The 23079-nt window shown below is 34.3% G+C and overlaps 2 protein-coding genes and 1 long non-coding RNA gene across 4 annotated transcripts; 1 reads left to right on the top strand and 2 right to left on the bottom strand.

Annotated features, from left to right (window-relative positions):
* Positions 1 to 37: 37 nt before the first annotated feature.
* LOC110613477 (E3 ubiquitin-protein ligase KEG) lies at positions 38 to 14390 on the bottom strand. Of its 2 annotated transcripts, XM_021754630.2 has the most exons (16): positions 13349 to 14387; positions 9955 to 10317; positions 9623 to 9853; positions 9281 to 9406; positions 8852 to 9188; positions 8607 to 8764; positions 7904 to 8061; positions 6267 to 6388; positions 5982 to 6116; positions 5656 to 5780; positions 5362 to 5466; positions 5017 to 5250; positions 3369 to 3702; positions 3058 to 3246; positions 2095 to 2400; positions 38 to 1689 (listed from the first exon to the last, which is right to left on the bottom strand). In XM_021754630.2, exons 1-16 carry the CDS (start codon positions 14071 to 14073, stop codon positions 475 to 477), a joined length of 4863 nt encoding a protein of 1620 aa, XP_021610322.1. In that variant the 5' UTR covers positions 14074 to 14387; the 3' UTR covers positions 38 to 474. The 2 variants fall into 2 exon arrangements, with proteins under 2 accessions (XP_021610322.1, XP_021610324.1); XM_021754632.2 differs by lacking the exon at positions 2095 to 2400 and having other exon boundaries at positions 13349 to 14390.
* Positions 14391 to 16907: 2517 nt separating this feature from the next.
* LOC110613068 lies at positions 16908 to 17731 on the top strand. The gene is made up of 2 exons (XR_002487557.2): positions 16908 to 17386; positions 17514 to 17731. It is a non-coding gene; the product is annotated as an uncharacterized LOC110613068 (long non-coding RNA).
* Positions 17732 to 20498: 2767 nt separating this feature from the next.
* Positions 20499 to 21351, bottom strand: LOC110613890 (sigma factor binding protein 1, chloroplastic). Its single transcript, XM_021755286.2, has one exon. It carries the CDS (start codon positions 21055 to 21057, stop codon positions 20629 to 20631), a length of 429 nt encoding a protein of 142 aa, XP_021610978.1. The 5' UTR covers positions 21058 to 21351; the 3' UTR covers positions 20499 to 20628.
* Positions 21352 to 23079: the final 1728 nt, after the last annotated feature.

Here is a 23079-nt window from a genome sequence, read left to right as displayed (position 1 = left end):
TGCACACTTTCCCCAAAATTACTCTTGACTAAACTTGTGACGAAGAAATACCAGTCCTGCTCAAAGTTATTAAAATAACTCCAAAAGAGCAACAACTCGCAAGATCTATAAAGGTTCAGTTTGTACAATATTACATATAAATGACATATATACCTCAAAAAGCTTATCAGCTACCAACATCTATCAGATACAAATGACTACAGCTACCTTTTTCCTTGCCGATTCCAACCTCTCCTATAATTTAACGGCAAGGCAAGCCAATTTTCTGCATGGTCCAGTTTTTTACTCTCTATTTCTTCTGTAATTCAACAATAAACAAATTTTGTTTGTTAAAGAGGCTGCTGCAGTCAAATGTAGAGTTTCAAGCATACTGGACTGTATCACAGCTGAAACAAGCTGTCTCCATAGGATTGTGGCGCGAACAAAAAGCAGCACAGAAAGCAATGAGATCTTCATCCAGCACCTTATAAAAGCTCAACTCTCATCAAGAACAATATCAGCAGGATCTCCAATCCATGGCCTCCCTTCTCTCCATTGAAACTTAATCCTCAGCTTCCCATTTGCATCCACACCAACTACTCTGCCTTTGCTTGCGTGAGTCTCCATTCCCCACCCCCACCGAGGTGTTACAAGCCCGTCTCTAATTCTCACCTTGTCCCCCACTTTGAATGGTCTAACTCTTTCCATTTCCCATGCCTTGCAAAGCCACAGCCTTTCCATGAAACAGAAGGCAACCCATAATTCCCCATCTTCCATCCGATGCACCACCCCAATGCTTGAATGATTTGCCTCTCCCCACTGGTGTGTTGGTGTTGATACTGATGCCCTTACCCTCACCCAGTCTCCAATATGAAGCTCCTCTTCCTCCACCAGCTCCACTTCTGAAGGATCAAGCATCCAAGTTTTAGAGCCTACAGGAGTATATATTCTCAGTTTCCCATCGGCATCAATTGCTGATATTGTTCCAACACTCACATGACTGTGGCCTGACCACCCAAATCTCGGCTGCTTCACAGAGAGTTTAACCCTGACTTTCTGGCCAACTATGAGCTTTTCTACTCTTTCAAGATGGGAAGTAGGTCCCACCCATCTTTCTTGCTCCCCACAGAAGCCGACGTAAGTGCTTCCGTCCCATTCATCACCATCATAACCTATGCCCTGTACAACACCAATGCTGGCTGGCCCAATAGATTTCCAGTTACCCGCATCTTCCTTCAGTCTGACCCATTCTCCCACTTCAAACATCTGCGCAATCTCAAGATCTGCAGGATCTCCCCTCCACAATGCTGGCAAACCATAAAAAGCAATCCTCACTTCTCCATCAGCATGCACGCTAGTTATTATGCCTCGTGAATCAGGCTGAGCACCCCTCCAGCCCCACCTTGGCTCAACTAGCCCAGTTCGAAACCGAACATGCTGCCCCACTTTGAAGCATGGAACCTTTTCAACATCCGTGTAATGAGTAATCCACCTTCCTTTACGGAAACAACAAGCTAGTTCCAAGTAACCTGTCTCTTGTACACTATGCACAACAGCTAAACTTTCCTTCCCAATGCTATTCCAATCATAACTTGGTCTAGTCCCCAGGCTTGGTTTTGAACGTACCCAATCACCAACTTCAAATCCTGAAAGCCGCTCTGCATCTCCAGGAGAAACTTTCCACAAGTTATTTCTGCCAGCAACCCTCACCTACATACAAGTAAAAAATTCCTTATTAAAATATTTTCTTTTTATCCTTTTCCTTTCTAGCTGGGAAATGGTTTTCATCAAGAGTCAAATCCAAATAACTTTTGACTGCAGAAAAGTATTCAGCAGATAATACTACTAATGCCTGTGGTTTGCTTCTACAATCACTCCATCCAATCACAATGCATTGTGTTAAACCAAAATATGGTTCTAACCAACGGAAATTTGGACAACTGTAGAACACAACGCCAATTATAATGTTGCAGCATCTAACACTGTGATGCAGAATGCTATAATTTGCAATGGGTTGCTAATGAAATAATTGCATGTCCAAACAAACAATGCAAGAGGTTCAACAATGCACAAATTTTAATAACTAACAGTAAAATCAAAGTTATACATGCATACATTCAAAGCTCCGTCCATGTCAATTCTAACAATTTTTCCAACAGTTGCAGGGCTTTCATTTGACCATCCAAGTCGTGGCTGAGTGACAGAAGGCAAGACATGTATCTCTTGTCCCACTTCAAATGGAGGCACCTTCTCCACATCTGTCACAGAGCAAGAAAAAGGCTTGCTCCTGAAACAAAAGGCAACACCCATATCACCATCCTCCTCCAAGCTGTGTATTATACCGATGCTGTTTCGTGTAATGTCCTCCCATCCATATTTCGGAGAGGATACTGAAGCCTTCACTCTCACCCAATCCCCAACCTGCTTGTAGAGAATAAGACATTTATGCCAACCATATACGCAATAAGTCTCCTACCATGTGTAGAAACTTTAGTTGAGCATTATAATGAGTAATTTGCCATGAAATAAAATTACAGTGCTACAAAAAGAATTTGCATGGATATTGTTGAATTCCACATCGGTTGTGAAAAAGGGCAGTGTGCCCCTCATATGGCCCATAGGCAATCCTCTCTCTTGAGCTAGCTTTTGAGGTGAGTTAGGTCTGGTCCAAATTTAACATGGTATCAAATCCTCCCCATCCGATGTTGGGCCTCCTAAACCGGTAAAATTATGGGCGTGAGGGGGTGTGTTGAATCCGACATCGGTTGTGTAAAGGGGTAATGTGCCCCTTATATGGGCTATAGGCACTACTCACCCTTGAGCTAGCTTTTAGGGTGAGTTAGACCTGCCCCAAATTTAACATGGTATCAGAGCCTCCCATCCAATATTGGGCCTCCCATAAATGTATCACTCACCAGTAAAATTCTGAGCATGGGGTGTGTTGAATCCCACATCGGTTGTGGAAAGGATAATGTGCCCCTTATATGGACCATAGACGATCCTCCCCTTGAGCTAGCTTTTAGGGTGAGTTAAGTCTGACCCAAATTTAACAGATATGAATTACAAGTAATATATTACCTTGAAATCCTCAACCTTTTCCATATCAGATGGATCAGCCTGCCATGGGATAGGTCGATTTGGTATTTCTATTATGAGAAGACCATCATTCTCTATCTCACTAATTCTTCCAACACTATGATGGGTCTCACCACCCCAAGCATACCTAGGTTCTGCGACAGATCGCTTCACACATACCCGATCACCAATCTGTAAATAAAAGGATGGATTGGTGTGTTATTTTCCTTGGATTAAAATAAAGAATAAATACTCAACAAAGTAAAATGAAAATAAATATTATCCATGAAAGAAAAAGTCAATTTCATTCATACCCTGAAAGGGGCAACAGGCTCAACTTCCTCTGGTTCACAATGCCATGGATTTGGAAGATAACTTAACTCTAACAATAGACTACTATCTGGTCTGATACAATACACTATACCAATACTCCCTGGTGTTACCAATCCTAATCCATGCTTAGCTGTTGTGAGTGTCGGACGGATACGAACCCAGTCACCAACCTTGAATTCTTCAACCCTCTCCATTTCTGCAGGGTCAGCTTTCCATCCTCTAGATGCCCCCGGAAACCCAACCCGCAGAATCCCATCATCATCAACACATAAAACAGTTCCAATGCTGTCACGTGATTGACCACGCCAGCCAAACCTGATAGCAAACAAGAACAGTTGTCATTTCTTTCCAAGCACAAGTTTTTTATGGAATTTAGAATCCACCCCATAGGTTTAAACAAGGGATGTTGCTAAAAGCTGACAAGACATAAGCCTTCACTTATCTTCAGTGTTGCAAATCATCACAAAGAAACTCATATTCCATTTCCTTATATATAATGCATTTATTTCATTAATCATTCCCTATGACATTGAGTAAGATTAACGGCTAATGTCGCGGTAGTAATATAGATACACCTAATTTAACCTTTTAACCCTAGAATGATCTTCATTAATGTTACAAAGAGGGGAAAGAAAATGTTTGCCATAGCATATTCCCCTAGGGGCCATGGCTAGTACCTACTTGAATAGTCAAATCATTTACCCCCTTAAATTAATCTAGCAAAATGAATATGCTTTCAAATTAGATTCCAGTGCTTGCTTTTATAATTATTTTACACTACAATGATATACACTATACTTGGACAAACTGACTGTGTTTAGATATATGAAATCATATATTTAGAGCTGTGTATGCCTTCAAAAAATAAGTAGCTCTGCGTCCATAGACCACAGGGAGGTGAGAGAGAAAATAAGAGAAGATCTATGTCCATGCCCCATAAATAATTTCGTGTCCACTTAACCAAAAATGTGCAGAGGTGTACATGATGGAGGATTGAGACAACATCTACAACACTAGAAGATTCTATCACTAACATTGCAAAGAAAACATGCAAACTTGTTCATTTCTTATTTAGTATCCTCATACAGCCAAAAGAACTCAATTATCTATTTACAAATTAAACCAACATAAATGGTTGTCAAAATCTACTTTTGCTCATACTACATTATGATAAGAAATAAAGCAATCACTAACTTAGTGCGAGCTAAAACAAGATCCTTTTCTGTCACAATGCATAATTTGAGAATAAACCATACAAGTTTCATATGGTATTAGAGGCATGAAACTGTAAAGACTTTTTGAGAAGATGCAATGATTCTCCAGGTGCAGATGCCATAAATCCAAAGTACATTGCCTTTTCAGGATTCTTTATAGGAAGCTTCTTTCACTTGTTGTCAGAATTCTGAATTAGAAGTCTGGATTATCAAATCTCTTCCAGATGATATTGAACAACTAATTTAACAGGTAATCAACAATAGAAAAGATAAAACTCATGATTGACCTAGACACAACCTGTATGGTTAACTGACATTGTCTAGTGATAGCAGTTACAACAATATTGTTTGAACATTTTATATCTGTACTACATTAACCCAAACCAGTAAAGTTCAGGACTTTGAAGCACCAAACCTTGGCTCTTTGACATCTGGTTTAAGCTGGACATGCTGTCCCCTGTCTAAAGGAATCACCTTCAAAACTTCACTTGCCAACACATGAGCCTCTCCAGTACAGAATGACACAATGAGATTGTCCTTGTCCACAACATTTTGCACAAAGCCTACACTCTTATGTTTAGCACCTTGCCAACCATGTGTAGGAGCTGTGACACTTCTTTTGAACTTCACCCAATCCCCTACTTCAAATCTAAGTGCATAAAAAGTTAAATATTGTAATAATTTAGTCATTATCACATAAGCATCAAAAATTTTCCCATATAATTCACACCAGCACAATAATATGAAGTTTCTTTCTTACATTGTAGGAGAAAGATGAACTCCCCTATTATTAAGTGCCTCCATCAAATCTTCTGAAATCCATTCCCGAGGAAGGGCCTCCAGAAAATCACGTAATGTCTTACCACTGTGACCAATGTATGCATAATTTAAGTCAGTAACTTTTGAAACCCATTTTTACCCTCTTAATACCATAATTCTCGTACCTTATAGAACAATAATAACAGATCCAAGAGTTGACAAGATAAACATTTAAGGATGAGAATCCTTTTTAATGAAGTTACAGATAGGAAGAGGCAACGTCAACAGTACTTGCCTGTGGTTTCTAACATCTACAGCAGCATCAGGATTTCTAAGCATAATGATAAGCCATTCAAGATTTTCACATATCATTTTTGCTGCATCTGCTGCTATGTGGAAAGCATTATCACCTTCATCATCCTAACAATGATAACATCATAGTTGAGATTCCAATTATTTGCATAATTATTTTTTTGAAACAAGTAAAAATGTATAGCACAAGAAGATCAGTGTACATAAATATTTACCCAAAATGAACAGTGGGTCAGAAGATCATCCAAGCAAAAAAGAAAAATGGATAAACACTGTATAAAATGAATCTAGAAAGAGTGGGCACAATACCTGCATATTACAACTTGCTCCAGCAGATAAAAGCAACCCAACACATGACTTTGCCCCTCTGGCTAAGGCTACATGAAGAGGAATTGTATTATGCATGTTCCGAATGTTTACATCCACTCCAGCTTCAAGAATAATCTATGAAAAAGAAATTGTAGATATACTTAAATGAAGAAATTCAAACAGGAAAAGCCATTGGCATTCATATCAAATGTCTTAAGTTGCCTACAACAAAAGAGTATTGATTGGGCACTCATATGAAGTAGCAAGAAAGCTAACATAGCTTACCTTGACCAACTCAACATCATTTGCCATTGCAGCAGTATGTAAGGCTGTTCGCCCATGCTGTGAATCTTGGGCTGTTGGATCTGCTCCAGCAGCAAGCAATATTCGCACCAGTTCTCTCCCATCTACATGAAATTGGCAAGAAGAACCAATAAAAGGAAATATTACGAAATCAAGTGGTTATATGACTGAAGCAAACAGCAGAAATCAATGAAAGCAAAATGCAAAAAGATCTACAGAACTGTCAAAGGAAAACTTAGGAGAGAAGGGTACTCATTAGGATAGAAAGCTACAGCACGGACAAAATGCAGAGAGAGCTAAAAAGGTACTCATTTGGACAGCAGAAAAATATGTGTTCCACAAAAGTAGCATCACAAAGTTTGATGAAAAATATATTTATTGACACTTAGCAATTAAACTGGAAAAGTGTATGAAGTTAACCTAGAAAATTAAAATCTAATATAACCAAACCCATAGTTCAATTAGAACTTACTATTCCCGGGAAGAAAAATAAACAAAGCATTGATGTCATGCTAAAAATGCTAAGACTGGATTAGTAGGCCTCTACATTTAATGGTCAACAAAGAAATAAAATAGGAAAATATGAGAAATGGCTAACACAAGACATTACTGGGAACATGATTGAGATACAATGAAATCCAGCAAACAAAAAGGAAACCCTGGCCTAAATTTCATTTTCTTCTACATTTGCTTTATGTTTTATGTTTTAAGTTTTGAAATACAAATGCTCCCTTCCCACTCCAACTTGAGAAGTATAGTGACAGTAACGCCTGCTATACAGGAAATCAGTGGAGGAGAAGTTTTTGGACACAAACATATAACAACAGAGAACTAGAGACTACAGTTGTTGAATCCCACATCGGTTACCGATGTGAAAGCCATGTGGTTTGGGAAAGGGGTGATGTGTCCCTTATGGACCATAGGCACTCCTCCCCTTGACCTTGAGCTAGCTTCTAGGGTGAGTTAAACCTGACTTAAATTTAACATGGTATCAGAACCTCCACCGATGTTTGGGCCTCCCATAAATGTGTCACATTCCAATGTGGTCCTTGGGCGTGAGGGTGCCACGATGTGGAAAAAGGGTGATGTTCACCTTATATGGACCACAGGCACTCTCCTCCTTGAGCTAGCTTTTGGGTGAGTTAAACCTGACCCAAATTTAACAGCAGTAATTATCCATTATTAATTATGTCTTAGAGTTCAGCACTTCAATTGAGCTCCATAAGCTTCTAAACTTTTGGTTAAGACAGAAAAAACAGGTAAACATAACTGATCAACCTTAGACAATTTGACTGTTCATAAAATTATATGCAAACAGATAACTGACAATGAAAAATCAAAGACTTGATGCATACTATAAATCAATCAGAACTCACAGAATAACAATCTTTTATTCAAACCTTTTGGCTTTTCTTACAAACAAAATCAGTGTCAACCTTCAAGAAGATCACAAAATAGGGGAAAAAAAATCAATCTTTTATCACTCCTAGCCCCAAGATAAACCAAAATTGGTTGAAACTATGCCCTATCATATTGATTTTTTAAACAAAGCTTCTGATAATCAAATTTGATTATTGGCATTAACAATGCATTAGACAGTCTTGACGTTCTAGCATTACCTATTTCATGATCTTTCTTGACAGCAGCTGCCATACATAATGCAGTTCCAACTGGACTGGGTATATCAATTGTATTAGCTATTTCTTCTGGGTAAGCAACTTCCATCCATCTTTTCACAACAGCCACATTCCAAGTTGCCACACACAAGTGCAATGGCCTGGGATAAGAGAATCAAGGCATGAATACAGGAGCAGAAAATACATACAACAAAGTATCAGTCAAGTGCATTAGAATTGTTTTATAGAAAGAGAACATCTCTAGGAGCAACCTCCAAAACCAGCTTTACCATATTAACAATCACTACACTTCACAATCACAATGGTGAAGTGAAAATAACCTCAACAAGAAAAGTATGATAAGCAAAAACAATGCAACAATTATGCCCCAAGGAACAGGTCATACTTTCAGATTCTGGACAGTAACAATGTGGAAACTACATGCACTCCACTCTACAACATAATAAGCAGGAATATGCAACAACTATGCCCTATGGGCAGGTCAAACTTTCAATTTCCGGACAATAACAGTGTGAAAGCTACATGCGCTCTGCTCTCCTGCTATCACCTAGCAATCAACCTCAAACAATCTTCCAAGATGGGGGACATAAAATATTTTGTTGCAAACATATTTGTCTCTATACGTCATTAATATTTTGAGGTGGGGGGGGGGGGAGACAAAAAATAAAACCTACTCCAGACTTACGTCAAATTTTTAGAATTTTGAACGGCCATGGATCTACAGCCGCCATTTTCCAGTATAACAAGAGCACAATCTGTATATTTCTTGGCAACAGCTCTATGTAAGACTGTTTCACCTTCATCATCTACACCATTGGGATCAGCTCCAGCCAATAGTAACTCCTGAGATTATTTTAAACTAATTTCAACAGGCAACAGGAAGAACAAAAGAATAACAAAAAAATTATAACTTATCAACTAAAGACTTACACGCATACAATCAGGTTGGCCATGGTAGGCACAAACATGAGCAACAGATGGACCAAACCCTTCTCTCAACCTAGATCTAACATTAGCCCCTTTTTCAATAAGAGCGCGAACACATTCTGGAGATCCAGCTGCTAAAGCAAAAACAAGTGGAGGATCACCATCTTTATCCAAAACGTCAACATTTGCCTGCCTGTACTCCAATATAGCCTGAACAAGTTCTGCACTACCGCGTCTACAAGCCAGGTGGAGAGCAGTCTGTCCATCAGCATTTTGTGCTTCTAACAATATAGATATTGAACTACTACCATTTCCTGATGCAGCCTTTGCAAGCAAATCCCTGCAAATTAAAAAGGGATTAAAAGAAAAGGAAAACTTAGAAAGCCTAAAATTATTCATGTGGAGAGCTGGTATTTGTTTAAGTAAACTAACCTCACGCCATTCACATCCCCTTCTGATACCAGCCGATGTAAATGGCCAGGATTGTCCTGAAAAGCCTCCAAATCAGATGTGGGAGATGGCTCTGTCACATTTGATCCAGGATATTTTGCAAAGCTACTGTAATCACACAAATTTTTGTAAGAAAATCAAGCTCTCTCGCTCACTCTCCCACACACTCACACACAAGTGCTGTGTCTGCTTAGACACCCAACGGGACAGCATTTATGCTATCTTTTTTCTGCCCATGGCCAAATCAGATGACAAGCTCATCACACTCCAAATAAAGAGAAAATGAGAATGATAAAATCCAGATCAAAACTTTGAAATTCTTACTTATCAGGGCTTGCAGGAGGGCTGCGTGGCAACTCTTGCAGATGACGGAGGAATATTGCTAACATTGCATTAAAACTTGGCCTTTTTGCTGCCTTGAACTGCAGGCACTCTCCAATCATCTTCCACAATTCTCTAGGCATTCCAACACCCACCACACTCGCATATTGTGGAGGCAATTTTCGAGCCTTGATAACTGCTCGATAAATTTCCTCAGCACTTAAACCGGCCCACCTGCATGATGAACCCAACTTATTAGATAATTGCACCCTACATGTGAAATTTTAAAAAGAATAGAAAAGAAACTAGAACTAATAATGAGTTACTCCACATACGGGATGGATCCTGTACACATCTCCACCAGTGTACAACCAAAACTCCAGGCATCTGACTCGGCAGAAATACCAATTGCATCGTCCCAGAATAAATTCAATGACTTCCTCACTGGCTCCCATGCCTCAGGAGCTGTATAGTGTGGGCTAAGCATTGTACAGTCCATACATGAATGGATTTTCACAGACTCACACTCTGATCGAGCTTTCCGGCAGGCAGTTTTCTTCAAAATTGCAGCAAGTCCATAATCGGAAACCACTGCACGACCACTTGAATCTAGGAGAAGATTGGATGGTTTTATATTCATACAGACAACACCTGCTGCATGGAGTTCTGCCACTCCTCGTGCTATGTCAGCCCCATATCTACAAGTGGCAAATAAATGCAATGTCACGACAATAATCATAGCCAGCTCATAATATTATTCAGAGCATTCATTTTGCAGTATCTTTCAGTAAAACATCTGAGATTACTCGATCATTCAATTAATCGGATTCAAAAAAAGAATCAGTTAATTTGGTATAAATTAAATGCTGAAAAAAGGACCATTAAGTATAAGATAATTCCATCTGTCGTTTATCCTCAAATTTTCCATCTACAAAAGATAAAGAAGTGTCAAATACTACAATTTCTTTATTTCATCCCCCGCGACAAGTGATATCCAAAAGTTCCACGAGATTTCAGGCATTTATCAAAAAATCCACAGGATGCATATATTATCCTTTTCCTTGTTCCCTCCCAGGTTTGCAAAATTCATTTCCAAATCCAGAATCATAAATTAATAGTCTCTCTCATTGCCTCCTTGCATTTCTTTATACTTCAATTTTCACCCCCTCTAGAATTTTTAACCTCAATCAACATTCCAATCCACCCCCTTTTTCTTCCATCTCAGGAAAGAGGTCAAAGAAACCTCTGCTGGCACACAAAATGAACACATCTCCATTAAAAATTGCTCCCCGAAAATATTATATTTAATGGAGATTAGGAACATTTCAAAGCCAAGCTGAAATTTTTTTTGCATCATTTGCACATTGAATGTTGATTTATGGCATCTTGTTCCTAAGATAGTAGAACTAGATGCACAAGGGACAAGCCTAGCCAGATTCTAGACGGCACCTATTAAGGGAAAAGGAAAGGAGGTCAGAACGTGACATGTATTATTGTGAAGAGACTCAAAGTTTTATGCATCTAGTGTACAAATGCAGCATCCTTTTCGCTGTTTTTCTAAAAATTTTGTTTTTGCTTCTAACTTACCAAATATGCATGTGAAGAGAGACAGACAGAGAGAGAGTGTGTGTGTTAAATATATTTTCACTACTTTTGCCATATCATCATAGGTCCACCTATTAATTTCCTTTCTCCAACTTCAACACGCCCAAAATTTTGTACCAAAGCAATTTATTGGTTGACAATGCACGTGTCAAAACATTCCTAGTGTCCCTTCCACCGATATTTTATTCTATTTGTGCCCCTTTCGCTTTCCTACAAATGCATTTATTTCTTATCCTTATTGATTCCATCCTCACATTTCCACATATATTTTAGCATTCTCAGGCTGACTATAGTGATTAGTTATATGAGCTAAAACAAGCTTCAAAACAGACATAGATAAATGACCCAAGGCAATTGAATGATCTTTTCCATTTTCATCTAGTAATTTGTATAGCAGCTACTCCGTTCAGAATTGATGGAAAATGAAGAAAGAGAAAAAGCATCTTAATATTCAAATGGATTGCCTGGTCTTAGCAACCAGACACAATGCACATCAAAACTTCTTTCATCACCGGGTAATGTTGAGAGCTTAAATAAGATGCAAAGAAGTTATTGGCTAATAGCAGATCTTGACAAAAAAAAAGGACAAACTTCTGTCTCTTCTTGCATTCCACAAACTAGCTATTACAGCCATTAGTCAAGGTGAAATTTGTATTGAGACTTTTAGAATCACAAAAAAAAAAAAAAAAAAAAAAAAAAAAAAAGATAATTATTTAGTCCTCCTAATTCTCGGGTTGATACAGTTTAGAAACTTTGTCGAAAATAATCCTTTATTCCTTTTAATTTAAGAAATTAAGACAAACATTCCAGTGGAAAAGGAATTACCACCAGTAAATGTCATAGCTCCAGAGTTTTAAAGGGAAAAAACTTTAAATCTTACAAAAACATGAATTTCCTACCATCATTAGCTTGTTCAATCAACTCAAGTTATGGAACATCATTCTTTCTGTCTATCCATTCCATGGTGTTTCCCAGAGCAGAAATCGTATAGCTGTCCCCATGTGGTTATTATCCCTCACTTCACATCAATATAATCATTCTCAGAAAGTTACTTCTCTCAAGATGAGCAAAATGAACTAAAGATAAAGACCATTCAACTATGAGAATAACGATGGAGAATGTATAATCAAACTGAATGAAGGAAAGGGGGTTTCCATATCCTATTCTAATTGATCAATGCATTTACATTTTATGTTGTACATGACTCAAATTCCTAGAGACTGGAATAAATTTGTTAAAAACTCCACTAAAAAAAAACAAGCAGTCCAGGCTCATATGACTCCACATCGTTTCAGCTTTAATTTTGTCATGTGACTTCTGAATATGACAGTTGGCTGTATCAATCTCTAGTCAACACCATAAAAGTCATGCTTTTATGTATTCCTGTGATTAAGTGATTTTTGCATGAAAGAAAAACTGATTCAAATGCCCGACAGACAATTTCATCAGAAACCCCATCTAAGATTTACCACTAGAAGTCTTTGTTTAGGCCTCATGCCGGCATTTTTTGTATTACAGATAACACATGGGCTTAAAGTGTGCTTCCCACTCTAACTTAGCCCCATACAACCAATCAACCACACATACATAGTCTTGCTCCCAAAAAACTAGAACACATAAAAATATCAACTATAAGAAGAAAAAAACTACATTACTATATGCGTATTAAAAAATAATAATAATAACAACAACAACAATAAGAGAGAGAGAGAGAGAGAGAGAGGGAGAGAGGAAGATAACTGTGTAAACCTTAGGACAATATCTTTCTAAACCTTAGGACAATATCTTTCTAATTTACTCATCATTGTGCATCAATCTCAATTTCCTACAATGGAATCACAATGGAATGTATTATTCTTCTAAGTACTAGATTTTAGGATTGAAATAGCAATGCCACTCAATTATGCTAACATTCAAAACCAGGAAATTCAAATCATGCACCAAAAGTGAATTTCCTAAACCCAATGATAAGCATACACTTAACACTAATCAAATAGAATTCAATCACCTTTAAATAATCAAACAACAAACATGTAGAATTCAATTCTCAGCTAAACGCATCAAATTTATATATAAAAAGGGGGGAAAAGCACACAAAAATCGAAGCAACAATAGTATCAAAACCTTAGAATCTGCTCGAGAGTAAGCCTGCCTTCATTTTTCTGCATTTCAGATTGAACAGAGCCAGAGCATCTGTCCATAACAAGACCTAGACATCCATCCATCTTAACCACCCCATGGAAAGTACAAACATTTCTACACCACATGGAAGCTCGCCGCAAGTTCTCCAGCTGACCTTGCACCCACTCCACCTCCATATCCTCCCCCACCTCCACTTTCTTCACTGCCACCCGATGCTTGCACTTCCCATGGACCCCACCACCAATTACAGCTGCCCACGTCTCCACTCCAGCCCTTCTCCCCTCCCCTATTTTCCTAACTAGCTTCACATCCTGGTGGACCCCAAGCTCGATCAACGGCCCACAGGCTCCAGAACTCGATGCGTGGGACCCACGGCTACACCTCTCCTCCTCTTCCTCCTCGTTGTCCTCATCCTCATCATCATCAGTGTAATCACAATCGAAGTTGGGCGCCGATGCAGCCGCAGCAGCAGCAGAAGGCGAGTGGAGGAGGGCAAGGACAGCATAGTTCTTCCGGAGAGCGTTGACGGAGTTACCAACAACTGATACGTGCCGACAGCGAGGACAAGACAAGGTCGTATCGAGCGAAGCAGAGAACATCCGTGAGAGACACTCCTTGCAGAAGCCGTGTCCACATTGAAGCAACAAAGGAACTCTCTCCTCCTCGTTGTACCGTGTTTGACACACAGAACAGCACGGAACCTTCATTTCCGATTCCCTCCCCTCCTCTTGTAGTCCTCCCTTCTCTACCTCTGTCTCTCTCTGAAAATTTTCCCGAGAAAATCTACTGAATCAGGAACCAAAAAGGGAAAGAAAAATGATTAAATTCAGAGGTAAAAAGATCTAGGAAGTGATAAAGAGGGCAGATCCATCATCCATTAGAGGATTAAAAAGGATCATAAATTGGGAAAGAAATGTTTCAGAGTGACAGATTTCAGAGAGATTTTAGAGAGAGAATGAGTGACTAGGAGGGTTTTATAGAGTGAGAAAGAGAGAGAATAGGGATTTTCCAGGATTTTTTTTTCCAGTATTATTATATATTATTTTCCTTTTTTTTTCTTCGCTTTTTCTTTCCCCTTTCTCTCGGTTTGGCTGGCTGCCTTGCTTGCTTCCACTTATGACCAAGACATCCACCACCCAGCTCTCCCTCTTACAAATTTATTTTTTTTTATTAATTAATTTTGTTTTTTCATCCTTAAATTCTATCTAAATTAATACATGTGTTTTTAAAATTAATGATTTAGTTTTTATACTTCAGTTTAATGGATCAAAATAAAATAATAAACTATAAATTTTATAAATATATGATATATGTAAAATACAAAGTAATTAATAATTCGCTTTTAAATTGATGTATTATTATCTCTATTCAAGTTTTGATTATTACCACCTGAGTTTTATCTGAATCCAATTTTATTTCTATTTAATTTTTAATTTATATGGAAATCAAATGCTAAAAAACCTATGGTATAAAATTATAAATTTAAAATAATTAAATAAAAGCAACACCAAATTCCATGTACCACATTACTTTCACCAACTGTATATGTATGATAATCACTATTTAAACCCCTCACAGCCACATAAGGTATATATATAGAGCTAGAATATTATCTTTGTATGTTGATTTTAACCATTTTTTTTTTTAAATGGAAATGAAAATTGTTGCGAATATGTATTTTAATTTTAATTATAAAATTTAAAACTTTTGTTATCGTATTATAATAGATTTATCTATTTTATTAAGCGGTTGAATTTTTTTTTTCAAGCTTGAGTTTTTTATTTTTATTGTTGAGTTATATCGTAGATATTTTTTATATTTTTTTTCTTTTGTGTATTGAATTTTATCTCATTAATTAAATATATTTATTTGTGGTTAGAGTTTTCTTTAATTAATCTTTTCATTCATTTTTTACATGAGTATTTTTGCATAATTTTAACTAGATTTTAATATATCTAAAAATATTGATAATATTAATGATCTTTTTATTCTCATATTTAAACTTTAAAAAAAAAAATGAAAAGCCGAGAAGTTTTATAGCTTTTCTCCTATCAAACCATTTTAGCTTCTTTTTCCAAAGTTATTTTTATAGTTGCCTCCTAATGGTTTTTATACTACTTTTTACTCTCTTTTTTTCAAAATTTTTTAAGTTTGTTAATGTGATGCAATTCCTTTTTAGGGTGATTTATTTATATTATATTATTGAAAATAAAAAAATGCACGTATAAAATAAAAAAGAAAAAATAACGATATACTATATAAAAATATCCGAATAGCTGATAAATTAAATCATTTTTTTGTAATATGAACTTTAAAGAATAGTTTAATCACTTAGTTTTAGACCTCTCGTAATGCTTTAAACTCTTGTATTTGGTATTTGTTTAAAGAAATTTATATCTTGTGAAAAAAACCAAAGTGTATAAATATATATAGGCTTAATTTCATATTCAAAATAACATAATTTTTGTATATTATATTAAATAATAAAAAGTAAAGTTTAACTATAAATAATAAAAAAAAAGTTAACCGTAAATAATTGTTGTCTTAAAAAAATTAAACAAAAATACAACACATAAAAAAATTAGTTAAACATATTAGGATATTCATTTATACCCCTTACTCATTCTTTTATCAATTAAATTTATTTTGGATGATAATTATATAGTATATTACCATCATATATAAAAAAAAAAAGTTCATAATTAATTTTAATTAACTAATTTTCTATTTTGGGTAAAGGTCAAAAAGTATTGACACCATTCCCATAAGGCACTAAGCTGAGAGCATGTGAGGTTTGAGCCATGGAGATGATGAAATTAGTTAATAATCAAACAAAAATAGAGGCTTTTGTCAATGTAACCATTTCAACAACATCTGTCTTTGAATTTTGACACTATCACATGGTGCCATGTTATTATATTAACATTGTCACTAATTTAATAGTATTTTAACTATTTTTATAATTAAGTTTATTAAGTTTGAAATATTTTTATTTTATTATATTTAAAACTATAAATTATTTTTTACATTAATATTTACATCGTTTTCTCACTTTTAAAATACCCAATAAAATTGGTTAATGCAAATTTTTTTTATAGTTTTTTGGAAAAATTATACATTTTCAATTTTTTTTTTAAATTTAAAAAGCTTATTAATACTATTTATTTTTTAAATCTCAATAAAGAATATTAAAAATATTTTCAGAAAAAAAAATTCAAAGTAAAATATTTTTTCATATAGAATTTATTTTTAATGAAGTGAATGAAAAATAGTTTATTAATTATTTTTCAGTCTCATAATTTTTTATTTTTTATTTTTTATATTATAATAATATATAAATTAATTATTATAAAGCTATTTTATTTTATTTTATTTTTAAAATAACTTATAATTAATCATTATTTTTTAAATAAATATTTATTTAATAAAATTTAATATATTTAAAATGAATATAATTAAAAAAATTAATATAAAAATATTTTTTTAAATATATATATATATATATATATATATATAAACTAAACAAAAATTATGTGCAGCTATTAAAAGTTTGTTGTGTTTTATTATTTACTTGTATGTGATTGACAAAGGGCAATCGACGCTTTTGGGGGAGGAGGGTTTGGTAGCAGTTTCTTTCCTTGTGTGTGTAGGGCTTCTCTGCCCGTTTGGGCGGCGATTGCCTTCTGCCGGTGTTGGGTTCGGTTACCCACGGTGACTCTTGTCGGTCGGTGTGGTTTTTTGGTTTTTGCTGGGTCGTGTACTGTTGAGAGTGAGTTGTTTGGTTGATCCATGTTTGTGATGGTGTTGCATGTGAAGAGCTTATCGCTCGTATGTATTTGATGTCGTTGTTTTCTATCGGATTTTTGGAATGATGGATGGAATAGTCACCGGAGTGCTAGTTGGTCTCAGAACGGTCCCTCCATAGCTATGCGATAATGAAACTACCATAGCACCATTTTCTTCTTCCGGTAGCTTTCATCGATGCTCCTGTGAGTTTGTGCGTTCCACTTTAGTGTTCCTGTAAGCTCTAATTGATAAATCGGTTCTGTATGTTTGATTGTCGTTGCTTGGGCTTCTCTTTTACTTCAAGCATGCTTCGATTTTACTCCATTTTCTCTTTTCTTCACTCCTTCAAGTTTTCTGGCAGTGTACCGATGATGTTGGCGATGGCGAATCGGTGTTCGTCTTCTAGGTTCTTCTTGAGTGGGCTGGACTTCTTACAGGATTAGATGTTGAGTTTTTGGATTGGGCCTTATACTTTGTCTTTGGGCCGAAGTGGGCCTTCTTGTGTAATCTACTCGCTTGGGCTTTAAATGCATCTTATGCATGGTAAAAATAAATAAATAAATAAATATTTGATGTCTACCCTTCATTGCTTTGGTATTATTTCTATAATATTTTATGATTTCTGCTTAAAATCGATTATTTATGTATATTTGTTTAACTTGTGATTTTTAATCGATAAATCGATTGAGCGTTTGCATGAATTTAAAAATATATATATATAAAAATTTAAAAAAAAAATTAAAGAAAAGGAGTGGAGGATGGCTTTGAGACTTGGGCTTAGATGTCTCTTTAATGGGCTTCACTCAGGAGCCCATTATCGCAATCTAGAATTCAGGTCCTATTGTCTCAGATTAATTATCTCAAGTTCAAGAATACTATATTTATATTTATTTTTAATAAAATAAATAATATATTGAACTTATTTTTTATAAATTTTAGTTTTTAATTGTTTAACAAATTTTAATTGAGATTTAAATTGAAAAATATACAGTTTTAAAAGTGAAATTAATATTATTAAATTAAAAATAAATAATTATTGTAAGGTCGTGGTGTTTAATGTATGGAGATGATAATTGGAAAGAGCGAAGGGCCCTCAGCCGCCAGCAACATCAACGATTCCTTTCACCACTAACACCCAACTGCACTTATTCATATCCACTCAGCCTGAGCAAGGACCACTCCATATGCTTTCTTCTTTTCGGTAATAAAGTGGAGATATTTAAGTTCAGTGCATAATACCAGGAGGAGGAAACTTTAATGAAGAAAATGGATCTTTCTGTAAATGTAAGAAATGCAAAAATCCCAATTGGTAGAAGCATTGTTTCAAACTCATATAAGAATTTTTTAATGTTTAATAAGATTGATGATCTGGTGGAAATGGAACTGTACGGAGTTTGAAACATCAACTATTTCTTTCACCACTAACACCCTACTGCACTCATTCATATCCACTCAGCCTGAGCAAGGACCACTCCATATGCTTTCTTCTTTTCGGTAATAAAGTGGAGATTTTTAAGTTTAGCGCATAATACTAGGAGGAGGAAACTTTAATGCAGAAAATGGATCTTTCTGTAAATGTAAGAAATGCAAAAATCCCAATAGGTAGAAGCATTGTTTCAAACTCATAAGAATTTATTGATGTTGCGGAAATAAGATTTATGATCCGGTCGGAATGGAATACGATTGGCAACCTGCAAATGGAACAATGCGAGGCGGTGGTAGATGGTCACGGCAGTCACTCTAATGTTCAAGTCAGTATTTCGATAGGTAGAATGACAACATGAGATGGTGCCCACGACAACTCAGACGCTCAAGTCAATATTTCGATAGATAGTGGAAATGTAATGAATTGTTTAGAATTTTAGTATTTGAAAATAGCGTACATTGATTTATGTGAGAGTGCCACTTTTATACCGTAACAAATAGAAATGATTATGGTATTTTTTTAATAATCCGGCAGTAATATATCATTTGCTTGATATGAGGTATCGCCAATTATTAAGTGAAATTTCATGGTAACAGGCGTAATACAGATACGCTAGGATATACCTGATAACGATAATTTCCTATCAAAACTCGCCTTGTTGGCGAAAGGGTAAATTTTATGGAAATGACTCGAACGTTAAAGTATCTGAATCTTCTATTTCTTATATTGGTGTGCATTTTTCATGTATTTGATCTTTGTCACTTGTAGGGACATCTTACGCCTTACTTTGTATAACATCACTTATCTCTCTCTTTCATGTGCTTTTAGGGGAAAAGGCTCTTGTTCTATTTACTATCAAGCTCTAGTAATATGTGCATGAAGCACCATAGCTGCTAGCTCCTCGGATAAAACTATAATTTGAAAAGTGGAAGTGAGATGTCAAATAGCTGATCACCTCCGCCTTACCACTAATGTTTTTAATCTACTACTCCTGCTAGATCCAACAATGGCCTTTGATTCAATTGATCTTAGTCTAAGAAAGATGGTTCCAAAGGAGACTCCTTTACCCTTCACTAGCTTTATTATAGCAATGCAAGATTATGTTTGAAGGGGTGTTTTCCTATTGATTATGGTGAATGGCATATATATTTTGTCACAATCAATAGCTAATTTAATAATTGCTGTATGTTCAACATTTATATTTTTTGTTTTTTGTTTTTTATATTTTTATATTGGTCTTAGCATGAGTTATGTCTAGAAAATGTTATTTTGAGCCATTGAATCAAATTTGAATGTTTTTCTTCTACTAAAGTTAATCCTTATACTTTATATTTCTCGGTTGATAAATTTATTTTATCTTTAATTAAAAAAATTAATTATAAAAAAACCTTTATGATAAAGAAGGAATTCAAAAAAGTTTAACTTATTTATTATTTGAGAGTAATTCAATTAAAAATAATTTAAATTCTTATAAAAAAGATTCGCTTTTATATAGTTTAGCATTTTCTTTTGACTTATTAAGAAGTCAAGATTCTCACTTTTTTTATCATATGAAAATAATTTATTTCTTCCAATTATGCTAAGTTATTGCATAGGAAAAATGCACTTCACCCTTAAAAAAAAAGCTATATTTAAATTAAATAATGCCTCATTTTATATCAAAATTTAGTTATAAGTTAGGTTTAATCATTTTGGTAAAGCTTATCTGTACGAACCAGTTAGAGTCAAAGATTGCAACGGTTACTACCAATCTTTTCCCCTATTTTATTAGACAACGTAATCCATTGTACGACATGAAAAAATTTTTAGTTAGATATTCAAAAAATTATATATCAAAAAAAATTAAATTTTAATTAAACTATATTAGCGTCAAATAAATTTAATTAATAGCACGTAAAAACAATTATTACAATATTAGTATATCAAAAATTACTTTATTTATCTACTACTATGATTAATTTACATATATATGTATATAGGAAGAATGACAAGAACAGAAAGAAAAAGCTCACAGAAACTTACAAAGCATACTTAAAAGTAAATCTTCTAGTTAATTAAACACATCTAGCTCAAGAGCTAAAGATTCATGGAAAAGATTTGATTGAAACATGCTCATAAAGCTGCCTTCCATAGCCGGCAAGAATCCTCCATCGAAACCCTCCAACATAGAATCAGAATCAGGAGACGATGACTCATTGTAAGAGTTCATCAAAGGAAACAAAGATCCACCAGACTCATCTGCAGCTCTTCGGTCAAGAATTTCAGTAGAGTAGTTCTCAACACCATTAACGTCATCCATGAGTCTCTCTGCGTCGGAGTCTTTTCCGGTGAGTTCTTGGACAAGAGCCCTGAACTTTGAGGCACTGGTTTCAAATTTCATAGGGCTAGATATGTACACAACTTTGATACCCTTCTTAGTACTCCTTCTCCTGGGTTGTTTCTTGCTCTTCACGTTAACGCTAAGAACATCCATGACCATAAATAGAAAGAATAAGCAGAACCCAGAAATGATTTTTCTTTTTTTTTTTAAGCTGATTTTGTCACTGCTAATGATCCTTTGTTGAAATATTATACGTACCCAGATAGGAAGGGTTTATATAATGGAGACGGAAATGGAAACAAGATTATTGTGTAGTGTGAAAGGTGATGATTTCGAAGAAGGTGAGGAGAGTTGATTAGAGGAAATGGCAATGGAGGTTGCTTCCTGGAAGTTGTTATAGGTTAGAAAAAAAGAGGATAAAATAAATATAAGGTGCAAAATCGAATGGAAGGTTCTGTTAGTGAAAGATCCTTAAATGACCGCTAAATAATAAGGATGCCTTGAGAGCTAATCAACTTGCGACCTGGCCAATAATGCCCGGGTCTCGGTCTGGGCCTGGGTCTGATTTACACTTTAAAATCAAATTGAAATCGATTTGATTTAATTTATTTAGAATAGTAGTCTTTTTTTGATATAGATCAAATTCGAATTGATAATTTTAATTTTAATAATATATAAATAACAGAATTTATTAATATCGTACATAAAATTTAAAAAATTTTATAAATCTCATCGATGAATTTAATCAAATAACAGACTATTTAACTCACAGCAATACTTTTGATTTTATCAAAAGCTGCAATAGGGTAAGCTCCTTTAAATCACAAGTAATTAAAAGAACCCACCTCAATATAATATTAACCAGTGCATGATAAGACGTAGATAGAATGTCGACCTCCTATGCATTTTGACCATCTCCTCCAACGCACTGCAGATATCATAAATATATATGTAGAAAAATGAGCTAATGTAATAAATACTATAAATTATTTAATATTTTTAATATTTTTTTTATTAAAAAATTAATAAAAAAATTTTAGAGCCGACTAAAGCATTAAAGAGTCTCCAATGAAGCATCTTAATAAATCTTTAATTTTAATTTTATATTATATAAATAAAAGAATAATTTATATAAAATTTAAAAGATATTCACATCGTTAAATCAAATGAACGATGAACTCATCGTATTGTAAATATAATAACTCGTTGAATTTCCCATCATCAGGTGTGAAAGGGTTGAAGCGCCTGATCAAATCAAATAATGTCTTTTGGTCTCATATTTGGGTTGCTTTTCATTCCGTTAAATTAAATCCAATGATCAAAATTATTTCAATTTTTTAAATAATAATTTAATCCAATCAATTATATGTATTATTAATCGTCTTTTCATTTTATTAATATTTTTTTAAAAAAGTATTTTTCAATTCGTAGGCAGACTAAATCAATAAAAACAAATTTAATTGAAGACAATTATAATTATATTTACATTTAAATTAATTTTAGCGAAACTGGTAATAAATCCCGCTTTTGGTCTTTTCCCTTTTTTTTCCTGCGTTCATTGTTCGGAGAAGGAAAAATAGAGAAAGCACGTGCGCAGTCTCTGGTGACTAGGAAACGTAGGCCTTTTCTAGGTGTTCTGACTTCAATATTATTATCAAATGTTTGTGGCTGGAAACCATTGGTTAAAAATATCTATAGTTTCTATAATTTTGTATTTTGGGAGAATTATTATCAATTTTTAATTTATAAAAAATTAATTAATTTATTTTTATTTTAAAATTAATCAATTTTAATGTTATTATATTTTATAAAATTAAACTCTTTAATTTTTATATAAAAAACTGTCAATCAATTTATTTTATTATTAATTAGATAAATATTTAAAATTATAAAAATTAAATAATATATATATATATATTAAAAATTATAGAAATTAAATAATATAAATAATTTAAAACTGTTAATAATTTTTTAATAAAAATTTTAATTTTATAAAATATATAAATATTTTAATTAAATAATTTTAAAATATAAATAAATTAGGTTAATTTCCTAAAATCTCAAATACTTGATAATAATTTATCTATTATTTTTAAAATATTTTTCTTTTATTTTCCATTTAACATATTTCATTTTAAAATAAAATAATTCTAATGAATTTTTAGAAAAATCATATAAAAT

The sequence above is a fragment of the Manihot esculenta genome, chromosome 4 (assembly GCF_001659605.2).
Source record: "Manihot esculenta cultivar AM560-2 chromosome 4, M.esculenta_v8, whole genome shotgun sequence".
Lineage (NCBI taxonomy): Eukaryota > Viridiplantae > Streptophyta > Magnoliopsida > Malpighiales > Euphorbiaceae > Manihot > Manihot esculenta.
This window is presented reverse-complemented; position numbering and strand designations above follow the sequence as displayed.